We start from the raw sequence: 19,994 nt of genomic DNA, 5'->3' as shown, positions 1-19,994 counted from the left end.
ATAAAATAGTTATCTTAGCCCAGCATCTAAACATTTTTCCAAGCTTGTTTCATGTATTCTGTTTTAATCTTCCCCAAATTCTTCAGTAAGTAATGAACTTGCCCCACTTCTACCTCCAGGGAACACATGATTACTGATCTAGAGCTGGACAGGACCTTAGAGACCATCAAGGTCCAATTTCCTCATTGTACAGAGGAGAAATTGAGGCTGAAGGAGAGGATACACCTCATCCCAGTCTCACTTTGGGTGGTCTGCAGTAGCACTGTTCTTTTAACATTCTCTCACCCCAAATCCAGTGCTCCAGGTTATATTTCTCTCCCTTCTTTGAGCTATCTTTCAGCTATTGAATGTCTGCAGTGCATTCTCTTCTTGCTTTTGCTTTCCTTAAAGGTTTAGTTTATCAGTACCCTTTTATGACAAGCCTCTGCTAATCTCCCTATAATGATCACATATATTTTTATCATTTTATATGATTCTCCTCCCAGTAGAATATAAGCACTTATTTGTTTTTGTTTTGCCTTTACATGCTTAAGGCCTAACATAATGACTCCAGCAAGTAGCAAGTAATTTAAAAAATGCCACTTGAATTGGGTCTGAACTGTAAAAACTTTTTGCTGAGAACGAGGAAGCCTGGAAGGTGATGTTGGCCCTGTCCCATTCTCCAACATTGGGGTAGCTGGAAAAGGTATTGTAGGCCTGAGGTGAGGGGATATCTTTGTATAGCCAGGGACTATACTCACAGCAAATAAAGTAGCATTCTATATTGTAGAACTTTTCTTTAATGGACAGACTCTGTGGGTTTTCTAAAGGTAAGTCACAAATGAGTATCAATTTTCCAAAAAAGTAAGCTAGCTTCAGAATTCAGAATCTCTGAATGTCACCATCTAGACAAGATTGAGCTCATGGTAGATTGTATGTGGACTAGGAATGAGGAGATGTGTTCTAATAAAACTTGATTTCCCAGGTGAAGGAAGCTAATGTGAAAAAGCTGCTGCAAATTCCTCTGACCCACATTGTAAAATGATTTAACAGCTAAAATAGGCACAGTTTTGGCTAAAAGAAGATAGATACATACTATTTCTGTCTTCACAAAGACTACCTATATCCTCAGGTCCTAGGAAGACATTTTCTTCCAAAATCAAAAACAGGTATTTCTTGGAAATTACCAGGCAAGAAATATTTCTTAACTATATTCAGCTCCAACCCTTTAGAAATTATCCCTGGGAAGGTGAAACTGTGTCTTCCATAAAGCTCTCTAGACAAGGTGTACTTGGCTCAAGCGCAGATGGTGCTGAGTGTAGAAGAAATTCTCATGAGCTCTTTCTGCTGCCTCCATCTGTATCTCGACATGCAGCAAATTGGCCATCAGCTCCAACTAAAGAAAGTACCTTTGACTGTAGCTCCTGCTGAATGATTCTTCAGGGTCCAAAATCAGCAGAGAGAGGAATGATGTTTTTATATGAGAAAGAAGCCAATAGTACTGAATAATACAAAGAATAATGGCCTAGAATCTAGATTACTGAACTCTGGGTCTACTTAGCCAGGCAAGTGCTTGGGGTTCTCCAAAAAACAAATGTGACCCTAAGGCAGAGAGAGAACATTGGCTTTATAATCTGAACACAGAGCTCAGCTACTTATATGTCACCTCAGGTATGTCACTTTCCTTTTCTAGACGTTAGTTTCCTCAATTTGCAAAATGTGGAGATTGGTGGGTTTTATAGTACAAGAGAATCAGAAAAATAGGATTCAACATTTCCACAGAAACAGCAAGATCATGTGTTGAACAAATGGGATGTACTTATTTCTTCTTAGCAATGCAATGATCCAAGACAATTCCAATAGACTTGGGATGGAAAATACAGAGAGAGAATTGTAGAGACTGACTGTGGATTGAAACTACTATTTTCACCATTTTTTGTTTGTCTTTTCTTTTTCATGGTTTTTTCCTTTTTAGTCTGATTTTTCTTGTACAACATGACAAACATGGAAATATATCTAAAAGGATTATACATGTATAATCTATATCAGATTGATTGCTGTCTTGGGGAAAGGAAAAGTATGGGAAAGAGGGAGAAAAATTTGAAACATAAAATCTTTTTTTTTATTATTATAGCTTTTTATTGACAGAACATATGCATGGGTAATTTTTTATAACATTGTCTCTTGCACTCACTTCTGTTCCAACGTTTCCCTTCCCTCCCTCCACCCCCTCCCCTAGATGGCTGGCAGTCTTATATAGAAACATAAAATCTTACAAAAATGAATGTTGAAAACTATCTTTATGTGTATTTGGAAAAATAAAATACTACTATGGAAATAAATGACTAAATGAATAAATAAGGAAAAGAAAAAGAAAATCAGGGTTCAAGTACTGGTTCTGCCATCAACTACCTGTGTGACTTTGGTTAAGTGACTGAGGTCTTTCTGGGCCTCCATCTTCTCATCTGCTAAATGAGAGGGTTGAATGAGATGTGCTCTAAGTTTCCTTCTAATTTTATAATACAATGATTGTAAAATTAGACAATTCCTAACATACCTTGCAAGTCTACATTTCTTTGAGATGACATTTGAACTGTTAGAATACATTATATTCTTCTGAAGCATAATAATTAGCTTCCAAATACATACCTTTTCCTTTCTGTCTTCTTCACTTATCAGCTCATTTTCACCTCTGTACCCTTGTTCATACTGTTTCCAAGGTCTAGATTACTCTCCTTCTCCAGCTTCACCTATTTAAAGCCCATCTATCCTTCAGGACCCACCAAATTCTACTATCTTCTAAAAAGCATTCTGCTCATTCATTTATTTTCCCCCTATCTGAACTCCAGTAATGTATGTCAGCAGTATCATTCAATTTCACATATAAATGTTCTGTAGTTACTTTATGTCAATATTACTTTCTCAACTAGACTGAAACCTTGAAAGCAGGGAACCTCCTCTTAATATCCAGCATAATTTTGAGCACACAATTCAAGGATAGGAATCAAGGGATCTAGATTCCTTGCTTTCTGGTTCTGCCATTAACTTGCTATGACTATTTGTCTTCTCTAGGCCTCAGTTCTATTACCTGAAAGAAAAAAAAAAGCTGATTTGGCCTATCCTTCAAGATCTAGGATTCTAAAATTCTAGTAGCACTCAACAAATATTTGACTGAAAGTCCTGAATGCTCTTTTGGAAAATTTTATCTTATGTAATTTATTTTTATATTGCAGCTTCTGAATATAATTCTTTCCCATCCTCTATTCAGTAAACATACGGTTCATATATATAAAGATGAAAACACAAAGAGGAGAGGAAAAAGCAAAAAACGATTTAATAAAACTAATTAAAACATCACTTGCCTCACCATTTATGCACTATTTCACATCGATACTTCATGTCATGCTAATTTTTTATTTAAGACAATAGCTGGTACCCACTTTTGGTACTTACCAAAGTTGGACTCATCTCCTAGCTCCTTTCCATAGCGAATCATGCACTCGCCCAAGAGCCCTTCAGACTGTGGATAGCCAGGATTCTTCACCTGCCCTCTTATCTTTGACACAGTGTTGAGCATTGTCAGCTTGGCTCGGGAGGCTGCAAAGGGGAAGTTCAGCCACATGGAGACTTGAGTTGGCCTCTTTGGAAATGGGGCCAGAAAGCTGCTAGCACTTCCCCACTGACCTACCCTTTTTTCAGTTATCCCCAATTCTTCATGACCCTATTTGAGGTTTTCTTGGCAAAGAGGGGTGTGCCATTTCCTTCTCCAAATCATTATACAGATGAGAGAATTGAGGCAAACAGGGTTTGACACTAGTCCAAGGCAACATAGCTAGCAAATGTCTGAGGCTAGATTTGAACTCAGGAAGATGATTCTTCCTGACTGCAGAACTGATAGTATCCATTGTGCCACCTTTCATGAATAACTAGGAACTTATATCTGGCTTAGGCTAAGATACTCAATGGTTCTGGCCACCATTCTGCCACCCTCACTTTCTTACCTACCATTTATTTTACTGGTCTCTCACAGTCAATAAAATCTATTATTTGATTTGCTTGCAAATTACCCTGGTCATATTTCCCCCTTCCCCTCCCCCCCTCCCAAAAAAAAAATCCACAAAACTGAATGGCATGCAATTTGACCTGGATAGCAAGGCTCAAATAGAATTTTATCTTCCCTATTCCAGACACTGCCTCTCTGTTGCCCATAAAACAAGCAACTCAATATGAAGAACTAGTAGCAGACAGGAAAAGTATTTAAGCTTCAAGAATGGGTTACCAATCTATTCTGGCATCTGTTGTCATACAACTTCTCAGACAATTCCAGTGCCAAATATGATCTTGGAATTTAAAATGAAGGTTTTAAACAACTTCCCATTTGTAAACTTTCATCTGTTTCAAGGAGAAGTTGGAAAAGCCCACATCTTAGCACCATAAAGCAAATATTGGATCTGAGAACTAAGGGAATCTATGCCAGATTCTTCTATGAATAACTTTGATCTTATACCTGGGTTGGGCTGAAGGTACTCAATGGTTCTCGCCAACACCTCTGCCACAGCCTTGCTGGTAACATCCACTTTCTATAAAGAAAATAAATATATGAATGCTTAAAACCCACTTCCATGACAAATCATTAAGGGACAATAATCTCCCAGCATAGTTCTTCCCTCTGTTTCCTTTACCTTCTCCATTTCTTTGAAGTCATCATCAAGCTTGGTCCCTTCAGCTCCTCCAACCTTTTCACTGACCAGCTGGAGGGAGAGAATGAAAAAGAATAGTTAACAATTAGAACCATAAATATTTTGAAGAAAATGTTGGTAAAAAATCAAGTGGAAAAACTAGCGTGACCTCATATATTCCCTGCTACAATCTTCCAAGTTAGTTCAACTTGAAGTGAAAGAAAATGAGCTCAACGACTGTGGATAAGACATATGAAGTAAATCCAATAGCACCTTGTAGAGACAGAACAGATCAAAGGTAAAGCCAAAGACAATGAGATCTTGGAGGACGGACTACTTTTTCCTGACACTGAAACCATACATAATGCAATTTAGCTTTGTGTGGTTGACCACGTGAAGGGGATCAAGGACAATGAGATCCTGTTGCATCAATTAAAGTAGGGCACTGCCACACAAATCAGGAAAAGAATAAAATATCACTTAAAACAAAGGTGAAACCAATATACCCTGAAAGGTCAGGCTTCCATATGGACCTTAACTCCACTGGTGACAATATTAAAGAGCTTATGAGATGAGGGTAAAGTTAAATACTACAGAACTAAAGAAAATTTCCAGTCACTAAAAATCTGGAAGTTTTCAGCCTTTTTGAATCAAGGAATATTTCTCAAAATATCTATAGTCACACACATACATATTTAATAAAAACTACTGAGGAGTGTATATAGGATATAATTTGGTGGATATAATTTGGAAACCAAAGATAAAAGAATTCAGGGAAAAAATTAGTTTTCACACAAAAACTTAAAATAAAAATCGTAAAATGAGAAAGGTGGACTAGATGATTTTTAAGAGCACTTGAAACTGCTTTGTGGGTATTTTTAAGTGGAGTAAGTTAAGTTTTAGATGTTATTTCTTCAACTGTCAATTTTTTAATATTAAAGGATTTAAGAACTGAAGACATCTTAAAAGACATTCAGTCCCAACCTAAGTATAACAACTTCTCTGCTATTCTAGAGAACATGCTTAAGACAATCTAAAGTCATTTGGGAACAATTGCTTGAAAAGTGTGAAGCAATCATTTGCAGACTATTTAATTTGAGGGTGTTAAAGGTGAGATGTCCTAGAAAAAAAAAGGGTATCCTTCTTTACCTACCAATTAACTGTGTCTCTGAGTGGGTTAGCAGTGGAATCAACAAACAAACCTTCTGCTTATATGTTATAACTTTAATGGCTGGCTATTTCACCACAGTTGTGAAGAAACTTTTATAAACCTCATTGCCCTATAGAAACACGAGCTACCATGTATTCTGGTTCTATGCCAGGAAAACATGGAAGGTTCAGAGATATAAAATTCAGGCTTGGTTCCCACTGTTTTATAAGCCGGCTAAAGACACAGCATGGTATAGCAATAATAAGTATTTAAACAATGTTTTAAATATTTAATTTAGCATTTAAATAATGTCTTTTTGCAAATCCCTTTATGTAACATTCCCTCATTTGATCTTAATAATAGCACTCTGAGGTAGGTGCTATCATTATACTTCCCTTTTACAGAGAGGTAAGGAAGGCTAAAAGGAGATAACTTATTTAGGCTAATGAGATTCTGAGGAAGGATTTAAACTAAGGTCTTCCTGGCTCAATCTAAAGGTTAGTGAAACCATACTGTGCTCAGGTGATCAGACAATACTTCTCTGAAGGTCAGATGAGTTATCTCTTAAAAGGATGGGCAAGAATTAGGCAGAAAGGAGGGGAGATGGTGAGCAAAAGCATAAGAGACACAGAAGCAGGAAAGATGAATAGGAAACCTCAGTTAGGGCTACCAATTATCCTGAATTTCATATCAAGCTTCTGTGAATCAAGAGATTATGCCGTGATATCAGCAAAATTTTGCTTCACTTTTATCTTTCTATCTCCACTGTGCCTAATACAAGGTGGGCCTCGGAATTATCATCTTCACTTTAAGAGGGAATACCAAAGATCAGAAGTGAAATGATCTACCAGATATAACAAAGCTAATGGACACCAAAATGCTTTTCCCCCTGAGATGTATTACTCCGTAATGAACGTCTGCTACCTGTCTGACTCTAAGCACCCTCCCAGAAAAACATTAACCACAGAGAGGAAATGCAGTTACGCTAGCTTGATGTTCTCCCCAGGTTCATATAAACCTCAAAGAAATAGGGTCAAAGGCAAAGAGAATAGGGAAGTGATCGTTTTAAAAATTACTGCTTTCTGTCAAATAAAAAATCAAATGAACTTATGAGGATATGAGAGAACCTAGGCAGATTGGAATTTCCCTTTGATTTAATTCTGTAGTTTCACTTCTTTTGGCAACAATAATACAAGAATTCCTATGTAGATTAGCTGGAAAGTCATTTAGCACCTGAAAGGCAGTAGGACTCTTTTGACACTGGGAGAAAGCCTGAAATGGACAGTGCTCAAAAGTCCTTGTCTTCCTAAGATAGAGACCTTGTCTGAGTGTCAGTGGGGTGAAACAAGGGCTGACAGACAGGATGGGGTAATTTCATTTCCCTTTCTGCAGATTCCACTGAATGGTAGATATGCTGTTTTTTTTTTTTTTAAAATAACTTTTTATTGACAGAACCCATGCCAGGGTAATTTTTTACAACATTATCCCTTGCACTCACTTCTGTTCCGATTTTTCCCCTCCCTCCCTCCATCCCCTCCCCCAGATGGCAAGCAGTCCTATAAAAGTTATATAGGTTACAGTATATCCTAGATACAATATATGTGTGCAGAACCGAATAGTTCTCTTGTTGCACAGGGAGAATTGGATTCAGAAGGTATAAATAACCCGGGAAGAAAAACAAAAATGCAAGCAGTTTATATTCATTTCCCAGTGTCCTTTCTTTGGGTATAGCTGCTTCTGTCCATCCTTGATCAATTGAAACTGAATTAGATCTTCTCTTTATCGAAGAGATCCACTTCCAACAGAATACATCCTCAAACAGTATCGTTGTTGAGTTATATAATGATCTCCTGGTTCTGCTCATTTCACTTAGCATCAGTTCATGTAGGTCTCTCCAAGCCTCTCTGTATTCATCCTGCTGGTCATTCCTTACAGAACAATAATATTCCATAACATTCATATACCACAATTTACTCAACCATTCTCCAATTGATGGGCATCCATTCATTTTCCAGCTTCTAGCCACTACCAACAGGGCTGCCACAAACATTTTGGCACATACAGATCCCTTTCCCTTCTTTAGTATCTCTTTGGGGTATAAGCCCAGTAGTAACTGCTGGATCAAAGCACAGTTTGATAACTTTTTGAGCATAGTTCCAAATTGCTCTCCAGAATGGCTGGATGTGCTCACAATTCCACCAACAATGGGATATGCTGTTAAAAAGCCACTCCATATATATATAGTTGTATTTGCTGAATTTAGGTATAAAGGAAAAAGTACAGAATTTGAAGTCTGAAGTCCAAAATCTGAATGCCAGCTTTGCCTTTCACAAACCACATAAGTTAAGGCAAATCACTTAGCAGCTCTGAGTTTGCTTTCTTTATGAAATGAAGGCTTCTCTAAATAATGTTTACCTAAATAATAGCTCTAAACTCCAGAATCTTATGACCTGCAGAATGCATCTTTGTTTACACATTTTCTAAGGATCATCAGACTTCTCCAAATCACAGACCCAGAGCAGGGCTCTAATTATTAACAAAGTAAGATGGATTTTTCTTTGCTGAATCTTATATAACTCTCATCACCACCCAATTCGACCCATACACCAAATCAAATAAGGAAGTAATAATAATCTCCTTCAAGATTCATCCAGAATAAAGGTATAGTATCACAAAAATAAATCAAATGACTAAGTACAAAACTATTATCCTACAGACCCGTGATTAAGTGCCACACTAGAAAACATTCTCTTATGCTCCCAAATAATCTAAACAGAGGAACACAGCTGTAGGCCTAGTGTGGAGCCTAGCTCCACATGAGTCATCAGTAGGCAGAATAATGGCAGCCATTGTGAAATGAACTGAAATGTTATCTGATAAAATATCAGCCACCCACCTCTCCCCACCCCAGGAATAAAGGCTGAAGCAGATTCTAAGTGGAAAATCGTTGAAGGATATAGTCATTTATTTAAGAGTCCTAAAATATGCAGACCTACTGAAAGGTTCCTAGAAATCACATTATTCAATAATTTTATCTTATAACGAGGAAAATAAGGCCCAAGATCCCCAATCTGCATTACAACTTATTCTTTGGTAATAGTACCACTTTGTGGTACTTTGTAGCCTATAAGTCTAACTTAGCACTAGAGGCCTGCCACAATTTGAGGCCTGCCACAATTTGGCTTTAGTCTTGTTCTATAATATTCTCTGTTCTACACTCTCCATTATTGTCAAAATAAGACTATTTGCTATTAAAAAAAAAAGACTACTTGCTATTGCCCAAATATGATATGCAATCTCTTGTCTCCATTGATTCTTGAAAGCCATTTTCCTATATATTTTAAATAGAATTCTTTTTTCTTCAAGTTCAGATGCTACTGCATATGTGTATCCTTCCTTGATCCCAAATTTAAGTCTGAAGTCCCCAGTATCTGGGGACATTAAAATGTTAATGCAGACAATTTCTAATTCATTTCCTTCTATAAATTAACAAATTTTCTTAAAGCATTTTTATCTGCATCTGAACTCTAGCCCTACTCTCTTTGCTTAACTACAAGCATGCCATCTCTAGCAACCTACTGGTCATTTCAAAATGGATGTCTTACAAATATCTTAATCTCAATATATCTGAAACTGAACTCATTACATTTTCTCTTGAAACTACTCATTTTATATTCACTACTTCACACTGCTAAGGGAGACCATAATACTTCCCACTTTGCGACCTCAAGGCTATATTATATTACCTTAGTTTCCTCACTTTTCTTCAGCCCTATAACAGATTGATGACTGAGTCACTACAAATTTATATTAATCTTCACTGGGTTATCTCAACAAGGCTACCTCTTAACTGATCTCTCTACTTTACCAAGGCTGTTCTAAACATTCTCTCCTTTTCTCAAGTTTCCCATAATACCTACCCTTTTCAGCTGGGGATTTTGACTCATACTTTATGAGAAAATTGAGGTCATTCTTCTCATCTTAAAAACCAGTGACATCATTTCCCACCAACTTTTCCTTTGTTCCAGTTTCTCATGGTACCACTTCTATTTGCCAATGTCAAACCCTCTACAAGTGCCTTTGATCCCACACCTTTCTGGCTTTCTCCAACAAACTGTACCTATCATTATCCCACCTGCCTAATTTTTAAAGTCCTTTTCTACTTCCTTCTTGGTTGCCTGAAAGGGCTATTCAATTGTACATATTCCCCCATCCCCTTTAAAAAACATATTAAAACATATTTGTATTGTTGTGCAAGAAAAAAATCAGACCAAAAGGGAAAAAAATACAAGAAAAAACAAATAAACAAAAGTGAAAATACTATGCTTCAATCCACATTTGGTCTCCATAGTTCTCTGTCTGAATGAGATTGGCATTTTCCATATTAAGAATATTGTAATTTTCTTGAATCACCACATTGTTGAGAAGAGCCAAGTCCACGCTCCATCTCTCATCTCCCTCCACACTATCTCCTATTCTTAGAATGTACTTCATTCTGACTGTAACTTCATTTTAACCTAAGCTGCCTTAGAGTGGGGATTAATTCTTTGTATTTGTATCACCAGTGTCTAGCTCAGTGCCTGGTGCATAGTACTGAATAAATGCCTGTTAAACTCTCCCTTTCCGGATATAATTTTATATTAATTTGATTATGCACATGTCACATTTTCCCTAATAGGCCCTTTATTACAGGGATTGCTATTTTCCACCCTTTTATTCCACAGTGCCTATTAGTGTCTAGATGAGACAGTGTAAAGCACCTAGGCTGAAGCCAGGTACATCTAATTTCAAATCTGCCTTCAGATACTGACTAGGTATGGGCAAGTTACTTAACCCTGGTTGCTTCAGTTTTCTCATTTGTAAAATGATCTGAACAAGGAAATAGCAACTTATTCCAATATCTTAGGAAAGAAAACCTCAAATAGAGTCATGAAAGTCAGACATGACAAATCAACAGTTAGTGTCTTGTATATAGTAAGTGCTTGCATGTTTGTTGAAGTGAATTTTGATCATTATTGTCCCTGAATGAAAGGTACCACTAATTACTAAAAGAAGGAACATAAAATTTTTTCCAATTTAATTCAATAAATACTTGTATTAAATATCTATGTACAAAGTATTGATTTAGATATTCTCTAAAAGAGAATTCCAATTTAGGAAGAAAAGATAGCCACGATAACTTAGTGACCAGAGAGTTAGAAGTAAATGAGCACTGATACTAAAAGAATCACTTCTGAGAAGGACCTCGGGCATTGGTAGGGCCCAACCCATAACTGAGAAGGGAATAGGAATCTCCCCTCTGTAAGTTTGTCAGTCAATAAACCACTGGCCTACATCTAATACAGTGGTTCTCAAACTTTTTTTTTCAGTATCTTTATCCTATTAAAAATTATTGAGTGTTTTTGTTTATCTGGGTTATATTTATAGACATTTACCATATTGGAAATAAAAACTATTTTTGAATTTGTAGACCCTCTAAAAGGGTTTCAGAGATCCCCAGGATTCTCTAGATCATACTTTGAGAACCATTGATCTAATACGTCAGGCAAGCATTTGAATAACATTTGAATTGAAAGGTTTAAATAGATTTTCTTACCAGGAAACCCTTAATGAATCCTAAAAGGGCTCCTGGCCTATAGGAAAATTATCTTCCTTAATTACCGAGTCTCACATAACGGATTTATGGGTTTTTTAAAAGTACTATTCAGACTGTCTTCAGAGAAAGAGTTTCAAGAGTAAGAAGTCTGGATCTTTCAAAAATGTTATTTCTTTGCCTTAAGTGGGGTTCAAAATAAAGAGTAACTTTTGCTAGAAGTCTGGAATGATGTAAGAGAAAGAAATGAGAGAGGAGGAAAAAAATACAACTGAATCAGCTTATTCTCAGAGAAATGGTAATTCCACCCATTTTTAAACTACAAGCTGCTCTAGATGAAGTAGAAAAATGTAGCTGAGGTAAGGCACCAAGACGGAAATGGTAGGAGGAAGGACAGAGCAAATCAGAAGATTGGGGGAAATAGAAAACTGATCAGTCTGACAGTTCCCAAGATCATTATCATAACAAGAAGTTAACCAAGATGACAAGGCAGATGAAAGTCTACTTAAAGAAAAATAAATGAAACATCTTTATCACTGGGAATGCAGATGAAGGGAGCACATATCTATGAAATATTACAGAACTATAAGGGATTGATGATAATAATTCCTTTTCTGACCCTTCCTTTCTATCAAGAAAACTATCAAGGAAGCTATCCTTCCAGTCACCCAGATTCACAACCATACTGTTAGCCCTAATCCTTTACTTTCCCTCACTTGACACATCTAATTAGTTGCTAAATCTTATAATTTCTTCCTCCAACATCTCTCATCCATCCCCTTCTTTCTATTCAATACAACCACCACCTCATCTTGACAGAACTGTAGGAAAAAAAAAAAAAACTTCCTAATTTGCCTCCCTACCTCAAAAATCTTTTCCCATACAATCCATCCTCCACACAGTTGCCAAAGTCATATTCCTAAATGTACATCTTTCTTATTCAAGACTCTAAACCAAGAAAACAAGCAATTTACTAAGTGCTGTAAGAAATATAATCCAAAACTGCCTACCATGTTGCTGCTCAGTAAATATTTGTTGGTTAATAGAATTGAGAATGTATAAGGCTCAAACAAGTTTTCATTTCAGTTCTTTTAAGGAGAGGCTAGAAGGCCTCTATGTATAAAGGCAGGGCAAGTAAATGAACACTGATACTAAAGTTACTCAGGCTTGTCAAGAAAAAGGAGCTTTCCAAATTACTATTGATCAGAGAAATGCAAATTAAGACAAATCTGAGATACCACTATACACTCTAAGATTGGTTAAGACGATAGGAAAAGATAATGATGAATGTTGGAGGGGATGTGGGAAAACTGGGACACAGATACATTGTTGGTAGAATTGTGAACACATCCAGCTATTCTGGAGAGTGATTTGGAATTATGCTCAAAAAGTTATCAAACTGTGCATACTTTGATCCATCAGTGTTACTACTGGGCTTATACCCAAAGAGATACTAAAGAAGGGAAAGGGACCTGTATGTGCCAAAATGTTTTGTGGCAGCCCTCTTTGTAGTGACAAGAAACTGAAAACTGAGTGTATGCCCATCATTTGGAGAATGGCTGAATTATGGTATATGAATGTTATGGAATATTATTGTTCTATAAGAAATGATCAGCAGGATGATTTTATTTTTATTTATTTTTTTAATTTAAATTTTATTTTATTTAATAATAACTTTGTATTGACAGAATCCATGCCAGGATAATTTTTTTTACAACATTATCCCTTGCACTCGCTTATGTTTCGTTTTTTCCCCTCCCTCCCTCTACCCCCCCCCCCAAGATGGCAAGCAGTCCTATATATGTTAAATATGTTGCAGTATATCCTAGATACAATACATATTTGCAGAACCGAACAGTTCTCCTGTTGCACAGGGAGAATTGGATTCAGAAGGTAAAAATAACTCGGGAAGAAAATCAAAAATGCAAATAGTTCACATTTCCCAGTGTTCCTTCTTTGGGTGTAGCTGTTTCTGTCCATCATTTATCCATTGAAACTCAGTTAGGTCTCTTTGTCATAGAAATCCACTTCCATCAGAATACATCCTCATACAATATCGTTGTCGAAGTGTATAATGATCTCCTGGTTCTGTTGATCTCACTTAGCATCAGTCCATGTAGGTCTCTCCAAGCCTCTCTGTATTCATCCTGCTGGTCATTCCTTACAGAGCAATAATATTCCATAACATTCATATACCACAATTTACCCAGCCATTCTCCAATTGATGGGCATCCATTCAATTTCCAGTTTCTAGCCACTACAAACAGGGCTGCTACAAACATTTTGGCACATACAGGTCCCTTTCCCTTTTTTAGTATCTCTTTGGGGTATAAGCCCAATAGAAATACTGCTGGATCAAAGGGTATGCACAGTTTGATAACTTTTTGGGCATAATTCCAGATTGCTCTCCAGAATGGCTGGATTCGTTCACAACTCCACCAACAATGCATCAGTGTCCCCGTTTTCCCGCATCCCCTCCAACATTCATGATTATTTTTTCCTGTCATCTTAGCCAATCCAGCAGGATGATTTTAGAGAGGCCTGGAGAGACTTACAGGAACTGATGCTAAGTGAAATGAGCAGAACCAGGAGATCATTATACATGGCAACAAAACTATTTAATGATCAGTTCTGATGGATGTGTCTTTCTTCAACAATGAGATGATTCAAACCAGTTCCACTTGTTCAGTGATAAAGAGAGCTATCTACACCTAGAGAGAGAACTGTGAGAACTGAGTGTGAACCACAACATAGCATTCTTACTCTCTCTGTTGTTTGCTTGCATTTTGTTTTCTTTCTCAGGCTTTTTTTTTCTTTTTGATCTGATTTTTCTTGTGCAGCAAGATAACTGTATAAATATGTATACATATATTGGATTTAACATATATTTTAACATAACAAGAATTGGACAACCTGCCAGCTAGGGGAAGGGGTGGAGGGAAGGAGGGGGAAAATTTGGAACAGAAGGTTTTGCAAGGGTCAATGTTGAAAAATTACCCATGCATATGCTTTGTAAATAAAAAACATTTTAAAAAAGAAGAAGAAGAAGAAAAAAAGAAAAGGGAGCTTTAGGTGGTAGCACTATGGCTCACTGGAGCTTTCCCATTGTGCCAAGGAAGCAATTATGCAGGATAGATGGACAAAAGTAAATGCTTTTTGGATTCCATACATTTCAGGCCAATTCTGATATCCTCCTGGAAAAGAACAACATGTGAGTTTGCAAAAGACAATCCTCGGTCTCTGCCCTCAAGGAGCTCAAAATCTAATGGAGGAGATGACAAAGAAACAAATATGGACAAACAAGCTATATACAGGATAAACAGGAAGTAAGAAAGGGAAGGCACCAGAATTAATAACAGTCGAAAAAGGCTTCCAACTTCCAAGAGCGCAATTGAGTTGAGATTTGAAGGAAGTCAGAAAAGCAGAAGGTACAGTTGAAAAGATGAGGTACAACCAGAGAAAATGTCCAGAGCCAAGAGATGGAAAGTCTTGTTCACATAACAGCAAGGAGACCAGTGTTACTGGATCAAATGTGGCAGGGAAAAAAGTGTAAAAAAGATTGGAAAGGAGGATGAAGAGTGGGGTGTTAGCTGATAAAGGACTCTGAATGTCAGAGAAGATTTTATATATGATCCTAGAGGTGAAAGAACAGAATTTGTTTAGTAGGAGGGTGACATGGCTGGTCTGTGCTTTAGGAAAATCACTTTGACATCTGAATGGAGGATGAATTGGAATGGGAAAACACTCAAACTAAGGCAGACTTGTCTGAAACTGGTCGTGGCAGTGGTCTAGTCATGAGATCCTGGGCCAGAGTGGGTGTGTCAGAGGAGAGGAGATGGCATATTCAAAAGATGCTGCAGAGATATCCCTGACAGGACTTAGCAATGGCCTGAATGTGGAGGAACAGAGAGCTGGAGAGGTGATAAGGTAACAGGAAAAGTAAGACGGAGGGAAGGAGGGAGGGAGAATTCAGGAAGAAGATGTGCTTGTCAGTCTCTGCCTTGAATCTAACCTAGCATATCTGGACTAGGAGAACTTTGACAGCATAGAACATGGATTACCAGAGGTAGATGGGACCTGATCATAAATGGAGTCAAAGGACCTTCATTCAAATTAGGACTCTGCCACTTACTGCCCAAATAACCTTGGAAAAGTCTTTTAATCTCATTCAACCTCATTTTCTCCTATAAAATGAGAGACCATAAACCGTATTTAAGGACTCCTAGCAAATCCATGATTCTACAAACTTAAAATATAACTCAGAATGGTTGGGCTGGAAAGCCCACACACAGGCTCATTATGAGCTCAGGCTGGGCTAACCTCTTATCTTGCATCTCTTCCACAGGATGGACTCCTAACCTTAGAGTGCTCCCTGCTTCTTTGGCACAATTTTTATTTTCAATGGACCAGCCAACCAATCTCACTGATTTTTACTTCATACTACTACACACAACCATCTCCCTTCTTTTCACATTTCCATGGTCACCACATTACTCCAGATCTTCGTCATATGTCAAAGAGCCTGAACTAGAATGGTAATAATGTAAATTAAAAAGAAGAGAATTATTTTAGAGAAAAGAAGTGATAGGAAACACTCAGAATTCAGTGACATTATGACATAAATTTGTCAGAAGCCAATAGCATGCCGAAAAACCAGAAACTGAGAATATCCATCAACTGAACAAGATATAGTATATAATATTATTGTGCTATATAAAATGATGAAGTAGATAGTTTCAGAGAAACTTGGGAAGATTTGAATATAAATTAGGAAGAATTTGAATATAAAAAGAACCAGTAAACAATTTATGTAAAAATGACAGTATTGTAAAAGCAAATAACTTTGATGAGCTTAGGAAATCCAATCAATACAATAAGTAACCACAATTCCAAAGGACACAAAGAAGAAATATGCTACCCACCTCCTGATAAAGAAGTAGTGGATTCAGTGTGAAGATCAAGCCATATTTGTGGACATGGCTAGTGAGGGAATTTGCTTACTTTCTCAATAGGGAGATTATAGAGAAGGAAAGATGGGAGGCAATGAAGGTATGCCTTCATGAAAATGCATGCAAACTTTGCTTCCAGTGGGTAGATTTTATTAATGTTTAAAGATTTATTCTATGATCTTGTGATCTAAGACCCTACTGACCTTGATTTGCACTTGGGCTAAATATTACTTGACCAAGGTCCACAGTTATCTATTCATAAATCCTGAGTGTTAGTAACAGTCATTTTAGATTTTGCTATCATTCTATATTTGTTACATCTACACGATATCACTTTTTAAAATAATAACTTACAATTATATTGTGCTTTAAGGTCTGCAAGGGATTTTCCTTACAATTACATGATGAGATAGGTTTGAGCAAGAATTACATTTCCATTCTGCATGCAACAGGAAAATTATTTTTTTCCAAATGTAAAATTCCTAAGATTCATGAAGACCCTTGGGATGACCACAGCACCAAAGATTCAGAGATGAAAAGTATTATAGAGATAAAGTTTTCTAAGGTACTTTATAGATGAGGAAACTGATTCCCAGAAAAGTGAAGTACCTTACACAAGGTCACACAGTTAACACTCACCAGAATCATTAGTGCATCTTTGTCATTCTCTCTTTGAAAAATAAATTACATTATGAACTGAATCCTTATTCCTATCACAAAATTAACAATCATGAACATTTCCACAAAGAAAAAAGAATACATATGAAACTGATTTTCTATTACTACATGTATTGGATTTTCTTAAGAGACAATGACTGGTTTTTTTCCCTTTTTGATCTGATTTTTTTTTTTTGGTGCAGCAAGATAATTGTATAAAATACGTATGCCTATATTGGATTTACATATATTTTTACCATGTTTAACATATATTGGATTACTTGCCATATAGGGGAGGTGGTGGGGGAAAGGGAGAGGGAAATTGGAACACAAGGTTTTGCAAGGGTCAATGATGAAAAATTATCCTTGCATATGTTTTGAAAATAAAAAAGCTTTAATTTTAAAAAATAAGAAAAAAAATTAGGAAATTTTAAAGAAATCCACTATGCTAATTATGGATGCCTTTTTCCTCCCAGCATGCTACTGCCAACTTATTTTTCCCATTTCATGCCATCCTGTTTGCCAATTTAAACCCAACTTCCCAGCAAGAGTTCCTGAGAAATGGTAAAGAAAAGGAAAGTTTTATATATTCTTAAAACTAAAATATGAACTAATTAAAATATAAAAATAACTTCCATATAGATATGAGTGAATAAGTTTTGAGATTTTTCTTTTTCCAGTAGAATTTAATTTGGTGATATTTTTTATAAGGTGCCTAATGTATTTGTTAATATTCATCTCAGGATAACAGAATTTATTTTTCTTATAGGATTTAAATTAGAAGAAAAAATTTGGAAATGAGCATTTGGGTATTATGGAGAGTCAGAAAAGAGATTCAGTTTTCTATCTCTTTCTCTTTCTTACTCTTTTCTCATCTTACTTCATTTCCCCTATTTTTCTGCTTCCTTTTGTGTTAAGGGACAGGTCAAATCTCCAAGAGTCTCCACAGGTGTGAATCATAACATCTGAAGGAGTTGCAAAACAGCCTTTGCTGACACAGGTGTTGCAGACTGGGAATGAGATAAATTGGAGGCAGAGGGAAGAGGAGAGGTCAGCCAATGCAATGGCCTCTCAGTGGAGAGGTCAGAGAACAGCAACTGCCTCTCACACAAGGATGATCCATTCTGCAGGTCTGGGTTGAATCTCCAGCAGCCACTGTCAACTGGCTCCCGGTATGACAATATTTTTGTATCTTGTATTTTGTATTTTTTCCATTTTCCCTTAAAGATTTTATTTACTGGAAAAAAAAAAAAAGAGAGAGAGATAATACCTGGACTTGCAATTATTGATGTAGGGAACTTTCAAATGAGAAAATTCCCTTTATTATGGCAAGGTGTCATCTTTTCTGCAACTTATAATTTCAAGAATACCATAATACCTTAATAAATGATCAACAGGATGATTTCAGAAAGGCCTGGAGAGAGTTATAGACTAATGTGATGCAAAATGAAGTGAGCAGAACCAAGCACAGCAACAAGAAGATTATGTGATGATCAACTCTGATAGACATGCTCTTTCCAACAATGAGGTGATAATAAACTGGGAAAACATTTTTACAGTCAAAGATTCTGATAAAGGCCTCATTTCCAAAATATATAGAGAATTGACTCTAATTTATAAGAAATCAAGCCATTCTCCTATTGATAAATGGTCAAAGGATATGAACAGAAAATTCTCAGATGAAGAAATTGAAACTATTTATAGACATATGAAAATATGCTCCAAATCATTATTAATCAGAGAAATGCAAATTAAGACAACTCTGAGATACCACCACACACCTGTCAGATTGGCTAGAATGACAGGGAAAGATAATGTGGAATGTTGGAGGGGATGTGGGAAAACAGGGACACTGATACACTGTTGGTGGAATTGTGAACACATCCAGCCATTCTGGAGAGCAATTTGGAACTATGCTCAAAAAGTTATCAAACTGTGCATACCTTTGATCCAGCAGTGTTTCTATTGGGCTTATATCCCAAAGAGATACTAAAGAAAGAAAAGGGACCTGTATGTGCCAAAATGTTTGTGGCAGCCCTGTTTGTAGTGGCTATAAGCTGGAAAATGAATGGATGCCCATCAATTGGAGAATGGTTGAGTAAATTGTGGTATATGAATGTTATGGAATATTATTGTTCTGTAAGGAATGATCAGCAGGATGAATACAGAGAGGACTGGCGAGACTTACATGAACTGATGCTAAGTGAAATGAGCAGAACCAGGAGATCATTATATACCTCAACAATGATACTGTTTGAGGATGTATTCTGATGGAAGTGGATTTCTTCAATAAAGAGATCTAATCAGTTTCAATTGATCAAAGATGGACAGAAGCAGCTATACCCAGAGAAAGAACACTGGAAAATGAATATAAACTGCTTGCATTTTTGTTTTTCTTCCCGGGTTATTTACACCTTCTGAATCCAATATTCCCTGTGCAACAAGAGAACTGTTTGGTTCTGCACACATATATTGTATCTAGGATATACTGTAACCTATTTAACTTGTATAGGACTGCTTGCCATCTTGGGGAAGGGGTGGAGGGAGGGAAGGGAAAAATCGGAACAGAAGAGAGTGCAAGGGATAATGTTGTAAAAAATTAGCCCGGTATGGGTTCTGTCAATAAAAAGCTATTAACAAATAAATAAATATCTTAATTAATTAATTAATCTTAAGCTAAAAAAAAAAAAAAATGAGGTGATTCAGGTCAATTCCAAAAGACCTGTGATGGAGAGATCCATGTGCATCCAGAGAGAGGACTGTGGGTACTAAGTGTGGATCATAACATAGTATTTTCACACACACCCCTCTTTTTTTTCTTTTGTTTCTGATCGGATTTTTCTTGTGCAGCATGATAATTGTGGAAATACATAAATAAGAGTCTACATGTTTAACATATTGGATTACCTGCTGTGTAGTGAAGTTGGGGGAAGGTAGGGAGAAAAATTTGGAACAATGTTTTGAAGAGGGGAATGCTGAAAACTATT

The 19,994-nt window shown here is 36.6% G+C and overlaps 1 protein-coding gene across 4 annotated transcripts in view; it reads right to left on the bottom strand.

Annotated features, from left to right (window-relative positions):
• Positions 1-19,994, bottom strand: part of SH3GL1 (SH3 domain containing GRB2 like 1, endophilin A2) — a 93,021-nt gene that overhangs the window by 11,985 nt on the left and 61,042 nt on the right. For all 4 annotated transcript variants that reach the window (XM_051971916.1, XM_051971914.1, XM_051971915.1 and 1 more), the window contains exons 2-4: positions 4,662-4,730; positions 4,487-4,559; positions 3,433-3,576 (exon numbers count right to left, since the gene is read on the bottom strand). In XM_051971916.1, the coding sequence (XP_051827876.1) occupies positions 3,433-3,576; positions 4,487-4,559; positions 4,662-4,730 (286 nt within the window). The remainder of the gene's footprint in view (positions 1-3,432; positions 3,577-4,486; positions 4,560-4,661; positions 4,731-19,994) is intronic.

Source organism: Antechinus flavipes, chromosome 1 (genome assembly GCF_016432865.1).
Source record: "Antechinus flavipes isolate AdamAnt ecotype Samford, QLD, Australia chromosome 1, AdamAnt_v2, whole genome shotgun sequence".
NCBI lineage: Eukaryota > Metazoa > Chordata > Mammalia > Dasyuromorphia > Dasyuridae > Antechinus > Antechinus flavipes.
Note: the sequence above shows the minus strand (reverse complement) of the source record. Positions and strands in the feature narration are given on the sequence as shown.